At 45.5% G+C, this 18,425-nt stretch overlaps 1 protein-coding gene across 2 annotated transcripts in view; it reads right to left on the bottom strand.

The window, feature by feature from the left end:
• The window catches only part of Myb (MYB proto-oncogene, transcription factor), a 37,406-nt gene extending 20,971 nt beyond the window's left edge, over positions 1-16,435 (bottom strand). The window contains exons 1-10 of one of the 2 annotated variants that reach the window (XM_052169373.1): positions 16,175-16,435; positions 11,803-11,920; positions 10,119-10,190; positions 8,054-8,146; positions 7,600-7,820; positions 5,226-5,460; positions 3,921-4,001; positions 3,483-3,587; positions 1,338-1,592; positions 186-548 (exon numbers count right to left, since the gene is read on the bottom strand). In XM_052169373.1, the coding sequence (XP_052025333.1) occupies positions 186-548; positions 1,338-1,592; positions 3,483-3,587; positions 3,921-4,001; positions 5,226-5,460; positions 7,600-7,820; positions 8,054-8,146; positions 10,119-10,190; positions 11,803-11,920; positions 16,175-16,197 (1,566 nt within the window). In that variant the 5' untranslated portion in view covers positions 16,198-16,435. The remainder of the gene's footprint in view (positions 1-185; positions 549-1,337; positions 1,593-3,482; positions 3,588-3,920; positions 4,002-5,225; positions 5,461-7,599; positions 7,821-8,053; positions 8,147-10,118; positions 10,191-11,802; positions 11,921-16,174) is intronic. The other variant, XM_052169375.1, reaches the window with a different exon arrangement.
• Positions 16,436-18,425: the final 1,990 nt, after the last annotated feature.

The raw sequence follows: 18,425 nt of genomic DNA, 5'->3' as shown, positions 1-18,425 counted from the left end.
ATTGTGGCCTTCAGCCAGCCCAAATGCTAGGAAGCCGGCCACCTTTACCTCAGTGAGACTCAACGCGGAATTAAATCTGCCAGGACGGCAGTCGTTAGTCATTTGCTGAAAAGATTAGTTTCTAATGATTAAGGCTCGGGTGTATGCTGAACGTTAGTAACAGCTGTGCAGAAATTGTGCTCTACCTGCGAGGGAGAGAAGGGTTGGCTTTTGACAGGGGAACGCTTTGGAGTTGAGCTGATGACGTCAGCAAAGAGGGAGGCGCTAGAGTCTCCAGCGGCTAGGGGGCTGGCCTGGCCCCGCCTTTTTCGTAGGACGACCAGCGGAACCTTGCTGTGCCTCGCTTGGGGTGAGGCTTTGGCTGGGCAGAGGGAAGCCTCGCTCAGCTCTCGCCTGGTCACCCTCAGGCTAGGCTCTCCGGCAGGTCTAGTCCCACGACCCTCTCTTTGCTGAAGCTGGAAGGCTTTGCCTGTGTGCTCCTGGCTAGGTGAAAAAGCTGCCGCTTCTTCAGAGAATTCAAAACTGCTGAGATCACACCATGAAGAATCCTGAAACAACGTGGGAGGCACAGAGCTCTGAGATGGTATGCAAGTGACAGCGCCACCATCACCCCAAAACAGCAATGGATGCTGGGTGCAAGAAAACGCTGGGCCTGCCTGACTTCTCGGTTGGGGACCACAGGGGCATGGGCTGCCTTGCACATCTACTGTGGGAAGCTCAGGCACTCTCTTTTGCATGCAATTTAAAGCAAACAGAAAACATTTCTGGATGATGCATTATGGCGATAGCTGGCCCTGTCCCGTGTGTAGGGAATAAATGCTTTTTAACCAATTAGGAGACCAAGAAAATGAACTGAGTGGTTACTGAACACAAATTTGTTTCACTCAAGATAAGGTTTATTTTGGTGATCCTGATTGTTAATCAGGGTTCAATATTCTGTAGAGAAATCTATGCCCCACTCTTGAACTGAAAGCTTAAGACTATGAGGAAATGTAAGTGTAATCGTACTGTCCCAAAATAGACAAAACAAAACAAAAAGCAAACAAAACCAAAACAGCAAAGAAATTTTCTAGAGAATCACGAAAATGTAAGCAAAATATAAGAAAGTCTGTTAAAATAGTTCAGACACAGCTATGGTAAGTCAGAACTTCATAATTTACATTTGGAAGGCAAAAACACACACACAAAAATTGTGTGGGTAGCCTACTAAATCTGTGGAATCATAAAAGCTAAAGGTTTTTCACTTTACATGAATAGAAGAATAGCAATGATTTATGATATACCGGTTCTCAACTCCTCTTCCAGAAACATGAACATGCCTTAGCAATTCTACTTACAGAATCTATAAACTGGAGTGTTTCTGCAAATTCTAAGAGGTTCTTAACATTGTCCAGAATGGTGCCCTGGTGGACGATCATGCACCGTGCTGGAGAGGCGCTTTCTTCAGGTAGAGAGCCAGGGTCTGCAGGCAGAGAGGGGGTGGCATGGTGTTCTCCCAAACAGGAAACAGGTGCGCTGTCTCCATGAGGTCTGGTCTGGTCCACCATGGAGGTGCTGTGCCACCCGGGATAGCTGCAAATGTGGTTCTGTGTCTGAGGGAGGGGGTGTGTAGAAATAAGGATGGGGAGAAGAAGGGAAGAAGAAACTCAGCAACGATGTTGCACAAGGTATCAAATGCTGTTGAAGGCAAGATAAAAAGTGGTTGCTTCATCCAAAAAACTCGAGCCTGCCAGACAGTTGTCAAGATGTTTCCTTTTAGACAGCTTTGCAATAGCGCTCCAATTCATACCTACAGAATTGCTTCAGTTGCTACAATTTTAGTCACTTGTTAAACCTTGGGACTGCTACAAAACACAAGTCTTGGGTGTCTCAGAAATCCATTGGAGTTTAATTTGCAAATGGCTCCTGAATCGCCATGACTTAAGAATGGTCCTATTTGCATGTTAAGCCCTTGAAAGGATTCAATGGTTAGCATTGCTTTTATCTGTACATATCCTGGTGCTTCTATTCTTCTTTTTTTTTTTTTAAGGATATAGATTGTGCACTGATGCAAGCTAGGGCTGCAGAGTATATGTGGTTGGGAAAGTAGATCAAGTTAACAGACGTCCCCTTACAGAATGACCATGCAAGAGGAGAAATTGCAAAATAGTAACCAAAGTTCAAAAGTGGTTGAACCAGCACAAGCACATTATAATTATTTAACAACAACAGCGAAGGACCTTTCACCTGAAGAATCCCCTTAGTGGGTATCACTTTTCACATACTCACTTCTTGGCAAAACTACCAATGCATCAAAGTGCAAACTGAGCTGCCCATTCGAGGATTCAGAAATGGTCCACCAAGGACTAGAGCTGCAGCTGGGGGGCTGGGGGAGGGGCGTGGCAGTGTGCTATGTAGCGTGGCGTGTGAGACCCTAGGCTCAACTGTCAGTACCAAAAAGGAAGGGAAGGGGGCTGTCTCAGTCTGAAAGGTGACTGTCAAGCAAACATCAGAACTTGGATTTGGTCTCCCGGCACCCACAGCGGTTTGATTTTGTAACCCCAGCACTGGAGAGGTAGAGACGGGTAGACCCCTGAGCTCAGTTAAAAAAAAAAAAAAAACTGGCAGTTAAAAAAAAAAAGTTCTATCCCCAGAGCCCATGGTAGAAGGAAAGAATTCATTCTGGAAAGCTGTCCTCTGACAGCTAAGAGTGCACACAGGCATGTATGCACATGCAGACACAACGACAATTACATTTTTTGATTTGTTTTTTTCAAGTCAGGGTTTCTCTGTATAGCTCTGGCTGGCCTGGAACTCACTCTGTAGACCAGTCTGGCCTCGAAGTCAGAAATCCACCTGTCTCTGCCTCCCAGAGTGATGGGATTACAGGCATGCGCCACCACCGCCCGGCGAAAATTACATTTTTAATGTGGAGATCTAGCAAGAAAGACACTCAGTGTCAACCTCTGACCTGGACATATGTCTGCACATATATCTGCATGCATATGTGCACAAACCTATGGGAACATGTGCATGTTTACACAAACACATTATCGCTACTGATTGGAGAGCTTTCACACATGAAAACAAAAGATAGCAATCACTTAAAGAAGTGGCTTATGTATATATCCCTAAAAAAAAAAACACGTATATACGTATACACTTCAAATGGAATTTGAGGTTGAAAGAAATGTAAACACAGGCTAAAAGATAAAAGTAAACAAATCAAGCCAACAGGCAAAGCCTGGACATAAAGCTTTCTGATTTGTTAAAATGTAGATGCTGATGGTCACAAGTGGCTACTGTGGTCCTGTTATAAAACAGTGACTTCCACTTCAGTTAATGCACACTCTGAGACTAACAGGCTTTTATCAGTTATCAGTAGCAGTTTCTGTTGCTTGAGCATTGCTAACAGATACACAGAACTTGGCGGGGACAGAAGAGGAGACACAGGGGAGAGAGAGTACAGAGCAAAGCTTCCCATCCCGAGGGGACAGTCTTACTGGTAATGCCTGCTGTCCCTTCAGTTCATTCTCTGTTGACATCAGGAGCAACTCCAGTTCCTTTATTCGTTTTTCCTTCTCAGGGTCTTCGTCGTTATAGTGTCTCTAGAGTTTCAAGTGAAGCAGGGAAAGACAAGGTCTGAGGGAGAGCTACCTCACACAGGTCAGGGAGCTTCCGTGTGGAACGACCCCACGAAATTCGCCACTATCTGCTTAAAGTGGCAGATGACTAAAGGTGACAAGAGATAAGGCATGCGCACGGATACGTCAGAAGATTCCAGAAGCCACCAAGGGGAAAGGCTAGCCCAAAGTCGGTTGGCAACACTGTTGGCTTTTCTTTCTATTACAGGGGATAAAATATGTGTGTGTTTGTAGGAAAGTGTTCTTTAAAAGCAGTGTCTTGCCCAGCTAACGGGGTTACCCATCAGATGATCTCACCTGGATGGCCGCAGCGGCTGGCTGAGGGACATTGACTATATTTACGTGCAACGCAACAGGATATGGACCGTGACTGGATATCTAGACCAGGGAAACAAAACAAAGACTAAATCATTCCTGCTCAACAAGTGCTTAAGGGGCACGCAACTCTCTAAAGTTTTGCTCTGGGACAAGGGGGAAAGTACTTGGTTGATAAAATTCACAGAATGATTAAAACAAACAAACAAACAAACAAACAAAAAACTTCTCTAACTTGAAGTTCCGCTAGATATCTAAAAATGGCAAACTAGTTCAGGAAACACAGGGAGAGAGGCCCAAGGGGTCTGTCTATCCCAACAGAAAACATTCCTCAATCAGAGAAAGGAACAATAGGAAAGTGTTCATGGATGTGTGAAAGATTTGTCACCAGGGGTACTTTTCTTAGAATAATGTTCCCTTTTAATAAAAAGCACAGAAGCTTTTATGATAATTCATTCACTGGAGACCGGTTTGGAAATTCTGTAGTCAAATCTAAGAAACAGATAGAGCCAAGTGAAAACTACTCATGAATATGTTTTACATGAAATTTGCATATGATCTTTGTGATTCTCAGGTGGGTTTTGCCATTTTTTTTTATCATCAGCTCTATGATAAGCATTTCTTGATATTCTCCTCTTGAGACTTTGTTCCCATGGACTGTGAAAGCGATTTCTTTCACTAGATATGGATGTCTAGAAATGAGGAAGAAATGATACCCACCCAACTGAGGATAAAGGGGGAACATCATTAAATGAATATCACAGTACTGCCCTTGACTGAGTAAGAAAGTAAACATTTACTGGATGTATAAATCAATTCATTTTCTTCTGATCATTGCCAGAATTGAACTTATAATCTCCCTTTGTATTTCAGAGGTTAGCTATCTTCTCTTTATGGCTTTAAATGTAATATTACATCAATTTCTCATTTTGGAAAAGAAAGCTATTGGACTATGCACCTATCTTTGTCCACTCTTAAGACTTAGCAATGCACATGTATATTTACATTTAAAAAAAACTATCTTTAAATCAGGTCGGGAGCAGAAAACTAGAATCAGACGACTTTGGTTCTATTCAGCACTACTTCTATGTGATGGACAAACTTCTTCTCATTCTTGTTTTCAGAAACATAAGTCAAGTGTACTTTCCCCTACCTCCCACAGCTGACGGCCATCTGTGACCATGCCTGTACTACATCTATGCAAACCACACGACTGTAAAGTATTTTTATGACCTGGAGTGATATAAGCGCCTCTCTCCTCCCTCTACATCCTCAGGAGTGGCTTACGTTTTGTGCTTCGGTGATGTGGTAATAGGGATATTCGCTGTTGACTGAGGACTGGCCAGTTGGAGAGAGCTGAGATGGGGGTGAGGCGTGAGTGAACCCCATCAAATGATTGCTCTTCTGGAAGCTAGTGGCCACTGGCGTCTGGCTGGCTTTGGAAGGCTCCTGCAGGTAGCCTTCCTGTTCTACCTTGCGGCGCATGGTGGAATTCCAGTGGTTCTTGATAGCATTATCAGTCCTGTGTAGAAACATACCACACACAAACTTTATAAAACTGTTGACTCAGATTACAATCAATCGACAGAAAACTGTTTCTAAAAAATAAAAATAAAAAAGCCAGGCAGTGGTGGCGCACACCTTTAATCCCAGCACTTGGGAGGCAGAGACAGGCAGATTTCTGAGCTCGAGACCAGCCTGGTCTACAGAGTGAGTTCCAGGACAGCCAGGGCTGTACAGAGAAACCCTGTCTCAAAACAAACAAACAAAAAAAAACCCTTTAATTTCTGTGGTTCCACTTTTTTTTTTCCGAGACAGGGTTGTAGCCCTGGCTATTCTGACCAGGCTGGCCTCAAACTCAGAAATCTGCCTGCCTCTGCCTCTGCCTCCCAAGTGCTGGGATTAAAGGTGTGTGCCACCACTGCCCGGCCTGTGGTTCCACTTTTATTTTCTCTTTTTAATTACTGTGGTCCCACTAACTTTTCTTTTCCTCCTTTTAATTGTCTTCAACTACTCTACCTTGTCACCTAACTGGAGAATCCATAGACTTCTCTTGCTCACGTAGTTTGGGATGAATCAAGCTTCCTGCGGATTTTATTTTAGCCTTTTGACTCCTGGATAAAGGCATGGGTTCTCAGTATTCGCGTGCCAGGGAAATTTAATAGAACTTAGAGTCCCAGCTGTTACAAAGCCCTTGTTACAGTGAGGCAGAGCAGGGTGGAAACACCAAGGGAGGACTTAGCCAAGCTTGGGAACAGCAGTGACGAAGCCTCAGCACCTGCTCTTTACCTCACAACTCTATGCACAAAGTTTGAGTCAAAAAAACAAAAAACAAAACAAAACAAAACAAAGCAAAACAAAAAACCCTCTTACCCTCTGGAAGCCTCTCCAGACAAAGGAACCGTGTATAATGGGTAACAGTATTCTCCCCCCTCAGCAATACCTGAACGAGAGACACTGGCCCCAGGGTATTTTCTTTCTTTGGGGAGGAGTAGGGGCTGTTTTCCTGAGACTGGAAAGTAGCAGTCTGGCTGGCCTTGAGTTCCAGCTCTTTCTGCCTCTTACTTCCTGAATGCTGGGATTACCGGCAGGCCCTACCACATACAACTCCCTAGTATAGTTTCAAACTGCAAGGTGCTTTTACTGAACTCTTTGGATTTCCAGGAAGTGTTTCTTAGCTCAAAACAAACAAAAATTAAGTAAAAAACATCTTTACTATTTCCATGGGGGTGGGGAAAATGTGTGTTTAAAAAAATAAAAGAGGAAGTTCAGTTGCTCCGTTAGTCTTTTAAAAAAGTTAACAGTATATCCTCTGAGGCCACATGGGAGGAAAGACCTCCTTTGATCAAATCCATAGCTTCTTAAAACTCTCAGCCACGAAGGAGATGTCCCATCAGTGCGACACTAAGACATACTAGATAAGCCATCCCCGAAACAATCCTTTGCCTACTTAGGGGTCAAAAAAGCTCAAGAATAAAAATGCCTTTAATATTGTTTCTTTTAAAATTTGTAGTAAAAGTATTTCTCAAAGTAAATAAAAATCATTCATATAAATATATAGACAGCGGGTCAAAGGTTGAGTTTTCATAATTATCCTATGCAAAGGCATCATTTCTTCACCTTGTTCAGTAAAAAGACATTACACTAAAATTAGTTTAAAAACTTGAAGTTGTCGTGATAATTCTAGACATACCACAGGGGGAAAAAAAACCAGTAATCACATGGTGGTGAATGGGGAGAATGTAGGTGTTAGGAAAGCAGAAATTGCTAAAGTAGAAGAATGACCAGTGACCGCTGAGCCCAAGGGCAGTCTGTATGTCTGCTCTCTTCTAGACATGTAGGGTGCTTTAGCTTTTAGAATACCTTACATTCCTTTTACTTGATCTCAACCTTAGCTCATGAAATCAGCTGTTTCACAAATGGAGGAACATGGTGGAGGAAAGAAAGCCAAAAGGCTTGGCCACAGGCTCACCCTGAGGTGGCACTAGCCTCGTCTAACTGAACAAACTCTGAGCTCTAGTCTACTTCTAAAAGTCGTTGATTCTGGTTTATCCAACAGAATTCTTATAATTGCTAGACTGTAATTCCTTCACACACATAGAACATTTTTGTGACCTCCCCTGGTTCTTCCCAATCAATATATTTATTGACCAAGTATTACCGTCCGGGCAGCAGCTTGGCGATTTCCGCCCATCTGTTTCCCAGCCTCTTGTGTGCCTGGTAAATGATTCTGTCTTCCTCTTCAGTCCAGGAGGTTTTCTTAACTTCTGGATTCAAATGGTTGTGCCACCTCTCCCGACACTGCTTTCCAATTCTCCCTTTTAAGTGCTTGGCGATAACAGACCAACGCTTCGGACCGTATTTCTGGACCAGCTCAATCACCTGGGGATAAACAGAAGAATAATTGGTGTTTTAACATTACAGAAGGAGTCAGTGTCATCAGACTTCAATGTCACGAGATCTTGGGATCTCGAAACAATCTGCTTTCCTCCCTGAACGTACGGGAGCGAGCCCTTTGCTTCCTGTTTGTAGATTTGAATTGCTTCCTCAGGTGAGAAACCAGTTTTAGCAATATTCCTAACTGCAAGTCACACACCTATGGAGACAGAACTTACTCTCTGATCTTCTTCTTTGGTCCAGGGACCTTTGATGAGCTCAGGGTTCAGCACTTTCTGCCACCGGTGCTGGCACTGCACGTCCGTCCGGTTCTAGACAAAGTACACAGCATTGGGACCATAAGACATGAAGAACACATGAAGGCTTTGTTCAATGGGGATAACATGTGGACGATACATAATTGAAACATCTTAAGAACATTTAGAAGCGTGTACAGAGAGCCCACCCATCTATCCCACACTGCTCACAGACGAGAGAGTATATCCAAGCTGCGTCTAAGATTGGAGCCTGAAGGGAATTGTCAGCCACGTGCAGAGGGAGCATTATATTACTTACACACATCTATGCCAACGTGACTTAACCTTAACCTCAGTCTGTGGTTTGTACCTCTGTGGCTTAAGATGTGTTAGTGATTCCACATTGCCACACCTCAATAAAAATCCATCCTAAAGAACCGAAGTGCCTCCCATTCAAACCTCTTGGTGTGTTCAGGGACAGAAGCACTTACAGTAGAGGGAATGAAAACAATACAATGTTCTAGCTTTCTTAGGTGTGATCTTAGAAGACAAAGGATGGATATGGAGCTGATCACCACCAAAGGCCGACTTGATCTGTGAGAGGAGACCTAGGCCAAGTGCTGTTGGGTGAGGAGGAAAGGACTCTTTAAAATGAGGTTCTACTTCCTTCAGAGGCATTCGAGAGCTCATGATACGCCTTTGGAGGGTGCTCCGAACTTTTAACTGGAGAAGCAAGAGAGAACATTGAGAGGAGTGTGTGTGTGCAGGGGTGAAATCAGCAGGAAGAAAAGCCCAGAGGAGAAAAAGCAGAAATGAACACAGTTAAACCTGCTTGTGGGGAGGAAGCAGGAAACGAGTGGGTAGAGGAGGAGAACAGCAGGACTCTAAGTTGAGACCAGATAGGAGAGGGACTCGCTGCTTCACTCACTCGTGTGAGAATCTATGTCGCCACTGCTGGGGGGTTTGTTTGCTTATTTGTTGTTTTTGTTGGTGCAGGAGACCCAGCCTGGGGACTCAGACACCCTAGGGAAGCGGAGCTGTTAGGAGTAGCTGTCTCAGCTACCCCTGCCAATTAGGAAGCTACCAGTGTTTGGGAAGCTGAAGGAGTGCACCTGGAGAAGCCCAGTCGGAAGCCACTGAGATGGAGAAGGCAGGGCGGTGGCCCTGGGACCAGATCAATGCTTGGGCAGGAATGTAAAGAATCCTGGGCTGCAGCCACATCACCGGGATGGAGCTGGGAGGGTTTAAGCCAAAAGGCACTTTAGAATTTTAAAGCCACATACCAAAAATGTGGTTGTTGATGGGAATGAGGGGAATTTAGATGCTAATTAGAGGAAATACCAAGTTTAAAATTCTACCCTGTAACAACCCATCAGAGCGTTAACTTATGTTATCCAGGTATTCTAAAACAAAACAAGAAATGATTGTTGGAAAAAAATGAAAATTCCTTGATAGTAACTCTAGAAATCTCAATTATATGTAGTGTAGTCAGCTATAAAAATTAAGGATGGGTCTTTTCCTCTTAATTCTACATGAACAAATACACAGTATTTTAATAAACTCTCCAATAATTTCTTAAATCCAGATGAGATTTTCCATTCTCAAAAAAGAAAGAAGAGAAGAGAGAAAAAGAAGAAAGAAAGCAAGAAAGCACCAGGCGGTGGTGGCTCACACCTTTAATCCCAGCACTTGGGAGGCAGAGGCAGGCGGATTTCTGAGTTCGAGGTCAGCCTGGTCTACAGAGTGAGTTCCAGGACAGCCAGGGCTACACAGAGAAACCCTGTCTCAACAAGAAGAAGAGGAAGAGGAGAAGGAGGGGGAGGAGGAGGAGGAGGAGGAGGAGGAGGAGGAGGAGGAGGAGGAGGAGGAGGAAGAAGAAGAAGAAGAAGAAGAAGAAGAAGAAGAAGAAGAAGAAGAAGAAGAAGAAGAAGAAAGCAGAGAAAGCAAAGAAAGAAAGAAAGAAAGGAAGAAAGAAAGAAAGAAAGAAAGAAAGAAAGAAAGAAAGAAAGAAAGAAAGAAAGAAAGAAAGAAAGAATATCGAACTTACAGGCAGATAATTGGCGATGACTTTCCAATCGTCGGTTCCATTCTGCTCCACCAGCTTCTTCAGCTTTTCATCCTACGGCATGTAAAGACAACCTTAGGACATCAGTTGTCTACTGAGTAGCTCTGTCTAAATTTAATGAATAAAGGAACCAACCTCCCAATGGGGGAGGGGAGCTTTCAAAGCCACTCAAATAAAGCCAATATTAATGTAAAATGCTGGTCTGGGCATAGATTTATTCACAGGCACACTAAAGCTTTTTTTTTTTTTGACACAGCTGTTGAGTAGTTATATAAACAGATTTCTATTGTCATCTATAAGATAGGAATGGTAGTATCAACATTGTTATCTGGAGATTACACAATACCATTATGTAAAACAGTGAAGCCTGGCATGTGTTAGTGTTGAATAGATGGTAACTGTTGACACTCTTACTGAATGGGGGAAAATGAATTCCGATGTTAAAGTTAGTCACCATTCAACTCCCCCCCTCCCCCCCAAAAAGATAAGGCCAAAGATAAGACAATTTCCCATTGGTTCAACCTTCTCCATATGCAAAGCAGAAGATATTTGACACTTTTAACTTGAAGGCGTACTTAAGGTAGTAGAGTAATTAAGGATCTATATCAATCTGTTCAGAGTTTATGAATGAACCAACATGTCAGAACACAGAAGACACTAGACACGCTCACGCTGGTTCCATCAGCTCATACACTCATGGACACACTAGGTCACACACACCTTCGTAAACACAGTCTTCATAGGTTTCTGCAAAGATACTATTCACACATAATGACAAGACAGCCAGAATCTGGGAATCCACGGTTAACAACAGAACTTCATCCTCCAAGGACACACCCAAGTATCTGACCTTGACAGACAGAACAGGAATTTCTTAAGTGCCTCCCTGGGAGTACTCCCACCTATTCTCAGGAGTTTTGATTTTAGCCAACAATCAATGTCATAGTTCAGTAAAGAAGGAAGAAACCTTTCCTCATACCTTAATGTGTTTTCTCTAGAAAGAAATGGGCCCGTTACTGGATGTCTTCAGAATAATTTTTCATGTACATAGGTCATGTGAATATCATATGTAAAGAATATTCGATGAATATGTTTACAACACAATGAGTTCTATGACCACTTTAGCTTAGACAATAGCAAAGTATTAATTTATTCAGAGAACATTTATTACTATCGTACATTTTATCAAGTAATTTGGGGTTCGAGGAACACAAAGATGAAGAGATACTTTAGTCCTAGCCCTCAAGGAATCTGCAGTGTGTTGGGAAAGACATACATGTAATAGCACCAATAAAGCCATGCATGTGCCCAGTGGCATGGGGTCACGGGAGGGTGCAACCAGCCTTGAAGATGGCAGCCAGTAATAGTTTCACAGAAGAGGCAATGTGTGAAGATACAGTGAAAAAACATAGGGAGTGGTGAGGTTCTAATGAGAAACCGAAAGGCGACGTGTAAAGGAAAAAGGAGAAAGCATTCAAGGAACCATAAACGGGTTGGAAACAGAGATCAGAATAAACACTGGGGGAGCAGAGCGTGTGCATTCTGTACAGCGTGCCAAGAGAACCTTCAAGAGTCTTCAGATGAGCACAGGAGCTTAGCAAGATTTCAGTTTTCACCAATTACAGACTCTACACAGCCCCTATGTTGTGATAAAATGACGAGTTACCTCTTCCCTGGTCCACCTAGTTTTCCCCAAGTGACGCTTCCCAGATTTGGGCAACAGCCCATCGTAGTCATGGTCGCACATCTCAATGTCTTCATCATCTTCATCGCTACTGTAGATGCTGCAGGAATGAGAATGGACACACATGGGCTGAGAGCAGAGGATCTAAACTACTGGATTATATGAAACTCATACAGAAACTCCTCGGTGAGCTTGTTCAAAGTCTACACAGACAAAACCTTGCACGCTTGCACAATGTAAGCAAAGTTCTCTGCATTCTGTTGCTGTAGTGTTTGTAAACTGGTTCTGCTGTTACTAGTATCCACAGAGACACCGGGAGCCCTGGCATTTTCTATTGCTCTGCATGTTTGAACCTGTTACTGTTAGATCAGTGACAAGTTACACACCTGGCAATCTCCCAACCAATCGACGTTTGAGTTTAAAAGTTAATGTTAAGGACAATGAGCGCAGGAGAACCCACGTGCTTTCTGTAAGTACACACTCAAACTCTTCGGCATATAGCAAATCATTTAAGTAGTTTCCAAACACAACAGACCAATCAAGTATGTCTCAACAGTGCTGGTAGTCTGGTAAAATAAAAAACCAAAACCAATAAATTCAAAGGCATAGCTGTCATCATCTCTTAAAGACCATGATACTAGGAAAAAAAATATTAATCAGGAAAGGTTTCAAGACCCGGGGAAAGGATATAGCCCTCAAACTGTTTTGTGATTAGCATAAATTGCAAATCATTCAAAACTCAAGATCCCCTGTACCCAAGCTACGCTTGTGTTTACAGTGCTGTCTCCAGAGTAACTAAGCACATTGCCAGGGCACTGGCTAGTCAGAATCCAACTTACTCTTGTTTTCTCTGTCTCTGACTGAATGGCGTCTAAAATATCTTACAATGTATCTAATTAAAAACCAAGGGGTTCCCCCAGATGAAATCTACATGTTTAAAAAAAATGAGTTTTCAAAACAGCCTTTTTTTTTTTTAACTAGGTTGAGTAACTGTGAATTTCCATGGCAGCTGAAGGACCTCCAGACTTATCAATCATATATTGAATAGAGTAATTCTGCAGTTTAGTTTTGTTATCACTCTCTATAAAACTTAAAATATGAAAAATTATGCACTTAACAACTCCACTAAAATTCATCTGTTGTAAAACTGAAAAAAAAAAACCCATCAAACCCAGACCAGTAAAATGATCTAAGACAACATCATAATAAAAATTATTTTTAAAAGGCAAACTTACATTCATAATAAGATTTGTCTTCCTGAACTAACTCACTAAATGCATATTTCCAGCCCCCTAACAGTTAAGCAAAAATATTTACCAAACACTGGGATTTTCATTATCTAAAACCATCAAACTGATGGTTCAGGCTTCATGGTGACAGGATGTGATCTAACCTTAAAATAACACCACCAAAAAGAAAAAAATCCCAGTAAATTTTATTCATGGTCTGCAATAATTTTTTTTCCACTTAGTGTAAATCCTTTCAACCAAGAGCAGAGTTATTTCCAACAGTAAACAGGAGGTGGCAAATAACTTCTGAGCAATAATAATTATGAATTTCTTTTTAATATAAAACACGGTGTTATGAAGGGGATAAAGTTATGAGCCCAAAACTGTAAATCAGCATCTTTGGGTGACAATTCCTTTTTGTTCAGGAACTTGGAAAGCTTTCATGATGAAGCATCCCTTTGTGAAGTATCAGGGATACCAAGAAAGCCAACGGGATCTGAGACTGGAGCCACCGATTTAACTCTCGTTAGATTCGCCTGTGAGGCTTGTCCAGATCTGGAGGTGTCACTTTCAACACTGTGGACATTTTCCAAGCAAATTTTCCTCTGCTCAAAACTTAGTTCTAAAAACAAGCAACACCCTCAGTGGCCCACAGGGGGCAGTCGACAGTCAGGTGAGGTAGAACTGGGCTCGCACCGGGCTCTAGAAGCAAAGTTCTCCCAAGCCTAGTTCTCGCTGCACCTAGTCGCTTGATTTGGACAAATCTCCCTCCCTCTTGTGGATCCCACCTTACACATTAGGGCGGGGTTTCTATTTATAAGGTACTTTCCAGAACGCATGTCTCCACTGTCTTCCGTGCCTCTTAAAAAGCAAGCCCTGGGCAGATGTGCAAAGCCAAAGTCTCGGGGTGAAATGTGGCGTGTGACTCTTGCATATCTTGAAAGGCTATGAGAGGCGGCTGGGAGAGTCCAGGATGCTGTCGGCTTTGGCAAGGGGGCTCGCCTCTGAGCTCTGCATGCGATTTCCTTGCTCTAAAATGACCTGGTCGCCTCGGTAGCATGATTAATTTCGACCAAGGACCTGAAATAACTTTTCCTTTATCTCCTCCGACAAGATCTCAGACCCAACAGTCAAAGGACTTTCAAAGGCTGATTTCAAGCTAGATGCTCTCCACTGCTCCACCTGCGAGAGCCGGTGTGGTTACAAGAGTACAACTATGAATGTTACATTCTATCAAGGAAACAAACCGTGCAAAGAAACGAAAAAGAACCCGGGGAGGAGGGGGTTGGGAAGAGGGAGGGGACGGGAGGAAGTGCCTGTGGCCGCTACTCGATTCTAGAAAAGGGGTTCAGACTCATTTCGCTGACCTGGTTAATAATCCCTGCCGAGTTGACGCTAGCCCTGCAAGAAACGGCTCCGAGCCCGCAGCCGGGTTTCTCTTCCCCCTGAGTCAAGTTCAAGGCTCCCGCCCCTCCCCGCCTCCGCTCCGGGCTACCTGGGAGCCGCGGGGGAACCTGCTCGGCCACGCCCCGTGCAGATTGAACCTTGGGGCGGCCAGCCCGGGCCGCACCTCCTCCGGTGCACCCCTTCCTAACTCCCGCCTCCTGCTGCAGGTTTCAGCTTTCTGCAGAACAGGTGACCCGACCCGGGTGCTGGCGGTTTAGGTCCCCAAAAGCGAAAGGCGAAACCTCTTAAAGGGTGGCACTTAGGCTAGACACTGGGAGCCAAGATTAAAGGTCTTCCCCAATTTACCGCCTTCTTGTTCAGATGCCCAGCGGTGGCGGCTCCCTGCCTGGCCCATCCCGAGGGTGCGCTGCAGGGCCCACACCCACGTTCCTGCCACTTCCCAGAGCCCGCGCCCTGCAAGGCCAGTACCTGATGGCTCAAAACAAAACAAAACAAAAAAGCTTTTAAAAAAAAAAATCAAACCACGGGTGGAAAGGCGGGCGTGAATAAACTTTGTCTCCGCGGACTTTTTTTTTTTTTTTCCAGAATCTTCCTTAGGGTCGTCTGGTGGCTTTGCCAGAGGCGGGCTACCTAAAGCAGCTGGAGCAGAGTGCCGGGAGCAGCGGCGACCTCAGCTGCTTCCACATGTGCTTGGCCCAGGAGAAGAGCGGCGACATCGCCCCGGGTGCGCTGCAGCTGCCTTGGGTGCTGCCAGCCTCCAGCACTTTGCGCCAAGTGGCGACCGCCACCGAGCTAAGTCCCGCATCCGTTGCTCTCTGGGAGACCCCGCCGTGTCTTTGGGAAACCCCAAGGCCGGCCGGACTTGAGCTGCTAGCAACTGACAGTTCCGAGGAGGAGCTCTCTCTTTCTCTCTTTCGGATCCCTCTTCCCGAAGGTGGGGCCAAAATGGAAAGAGTGTGCACACATCATCTCGGCCGGTGCGGTGACATGTGCGACGCGCGGGCACATGCAGTGTTTGCAGTAGAAATAAAAGCTTCTCCCAGAACAAGCACAAGAATCTTCCAACAACAGGGTTTAAAACAATCTGCAAGCCCATTTTGTCCCCCTAAAATCTTTGCAGCCGCCTGCCTGTCAGCTGACACCTCTCTCGCCTCCATAATGAATGAATGAAATTTAAATGAACTACCTACAGTCAGTCACTAAACCACCCGGCCTTTCCCTATATCTGCCATATGCTCTTCAAGTGCAAACACACCTCAATGCATGCAGCAATCAGGCTGCGACTCCGGAGCTTCACCGACACTCGGGGCATCAAGCCAAACACCTGGTGGGCTCCTCGGGTCTGATGGAGCCAACCGTCCAGTCCTTAGCTGAAGAGTGCCGAGCCCCCCAACCCCCGCCCATACCACCACCACCACCACCACCACCAAAGAAAAACGTATCCCGAGCAACTTGCAAAAAAAGAAAAAAAGAAAGAAAGAAAAAAGAAAAGAAAGAGAAAAGGCAAAAGAAAAAAAAAGAGCCCCCCCCGGGCATGCTTCCCACCGGTGCGCTTTTCGCTGAGAGTTTTCCATTTATCCTTCTCCAGAGTAGCTTCTGCCACCACGGTCCTGGCTGACAGCACCGCAAACCAAGAGGGCAGGCGTTCCCACCTGCTCCCGGATGCCTGGATCCCCGCGCGCCCTGGCCCGAGGTCGCCCGCCCAGCCTCCCCATTACCTGTGCCGGGGTCTCCGGGCCATGGCGAGGCGGGCCGGGGCTCCACCAAGAGCCCCGGGGACCGCACCGGTTGCCGCCTCCCGCTGCTCTCCGCCTTGCCTGCGTCCTCCCCCGGCTGCGCAGCGGCGCTCCGCACCGCCGGTAGAAGTTTCTCTGGAGAGAGGGGAGGAGAAGGAGGTCACTGAGGAGGAGGAGGAGGAGGAGAAGGAGGAGGAGAAAAGGAGGAGAAGGAGGAGGAGGAAACAGGTTGATATTAAAGTGTAACTCTGTAAACAGATGCCATCAAACAAAGAGGTTTGGACACTCCCCCTCCCGCCAAATCTGGCGCCCCTGCAGTGCGCACGCGCCCTGCCCGCCGCCTCCGCGGTCGCCCGAGCCGCGGCCCGCCTGGCCGCCGCTCCCATTCGCCTCTCGCGCCGCGGAGCTGCTCCTGGCGCGCAGCGAGGCCGGGACGGCGGGCGGGCGGGGAGCCCGGGCTCGGGAGGGGCAGCCGGGGCCCGGGGCCGCGGCGGCGCCTTTTCTAGCACAAACCCCGCTCCTCGGATTGGGGTGGCGCCGGTTCACACCGGGTCTGGCTGTTGCTGCTTTCGGGGCTTGCGGCAGCCGTGGAGGGGTCGCTTCTCTCCCCGGACTCCGGGGTTCCCGAGCCCGAACCTGCAGCGCTTCCACCCGAGGGCACCTCGATGGGGGGAGGGGAGAGGGGAACACTCCTGCCTTCAGGGTTTCAACTGCGCCGGGACCCCGACAAACCCCGGGACAGGGAGCGTGAGGGATGAAGGGTTGAATGAGCACACTTCTCCAGTCCCCAACGAGTTTTTTTGGCTGGGTCCAATTTTTCACGTTTTAATTTTAAAGGTAGGGACATCTTTAACTCACTAGTAAGCGACAAAGGATACTTAAATACAATCAGCCCTGTGGCTAACAGCCTTTGACAGATAGAGCCCCGGGCTCATTTTTCACTCCCCTCCCAGATCCTGCAGCCCACACACCACAGGCGTTTAGTCACAAGCCCTTCCTCCCTCACTTAGACACACGCCCGCCCGTCCCACCCACCCCAGGAGGTGCCCACCACGCACCTCTGCCTCTTCACAGCGCGCTCGGGCCCTGCAGCAAACACTTGCTGGACAAATCCACTGCACCCCAAACAAGCTGCCTCTAGCAGGTCTCAGGAAACCCCACTTTTGCACTCCTGATCTTTTTTTTTTTTTTAAACAAGCCGAACTACTGGTTCTCAACCTGTGGGTCCCGACCCATCGGTACTGATCGACTGGTTGTTATCCTGCATATTGGATGTATCTGATATCTACGTTATGATTCACAAGCAGCAAAATTACAGTTATAAAATACTGACGAAAGTAATTTTATGCTGGGGGCCAGCACGACATGAGACACTGTATTAAAGGGTGGCAGCTGAGCTGAGAACCATTGAGGTAAACAGTAAGGACCCTGTTGGGTGTAATTTGAAGAGTTTACCCGCCACAAGTCAGCGATGATATCCCTGTGACTTTATAGGTTCCCAAAGGAGCGATGTGCAAAGTGCTGAATTTATAAGGATTAGCGATTGGGGGATTTCAGGGGACTTTTAGTGTTACTTCTGTTTATAAATCAGTACCCTTGGGGATTTTTCTTTTCATTTTCAATACACACCAATTTATTTTGCCTTTAATCTTTTAGGAGTTCGAGACTTGTGCTGACTGGGTGTGTGAGTGTCCCAAGTGCTTTAGGGGTTCAAACATAGCTCAGAAAGCTTTTTTTTTCTCTCTTACTAAAAAAGCAATGTTCTTACTGAAATGAGTCATAATTTTATTAAATTGTTGAGGCAAGCTGGGTTTCAAGACTTTATCTGGTGTTTGAAACATTGCTTCTTAAAACCAGCTATATAGTTTAATCTTTATGAAGACATTTCAGAACATGCTCCTAAGGTTTTTTGTTTGTTTGTTTGTTTGGTTTGTTTTGTTTTTTGTTTTTTGTTTTGTTTTTTTTTCAAGACAAGGTTTCTCTGTGTAGCCCTGGCTGCCCTTGAACTCACTCTGTAGACCAGGCTGGCCTGGAACTCAGAAATCTGCCCGCCTCTGCCTCCCAAGTGCTGGGATTAAAGGCGTGTGCCACCACCGCCTGCCTCCTCCTAAGGTTTTACAGTAGTTTCTTTAAGAGAGAAAGTAGAAAGTTACTGTGCCACCCTACTGCATGGTCACAAGTCTCTTGCAACTTAATATACATTTAGAGCCAATACTTATGTGTAGAGTCTGTA

Source organism: Apodemus sylvaticus, chromosome 23 (genome assembly GCF_947179515.1).
Source record: "Apodemus sylvaticus chromosome 23, mApoSyl1.1, whole genome shotgun sequence".
Classification (NCBI taxonomy): Eukaryota; Metazoa; Chordata; class Mammalia; order Rodentia; family Muridae; genus Apodemus; species Apodemus sylvaticus.
The sequence above is the reverse complement of the archived record's forward strand: the minus strand, read 5'-3'. Positions and strand labels throughout refer to the sequence as shown.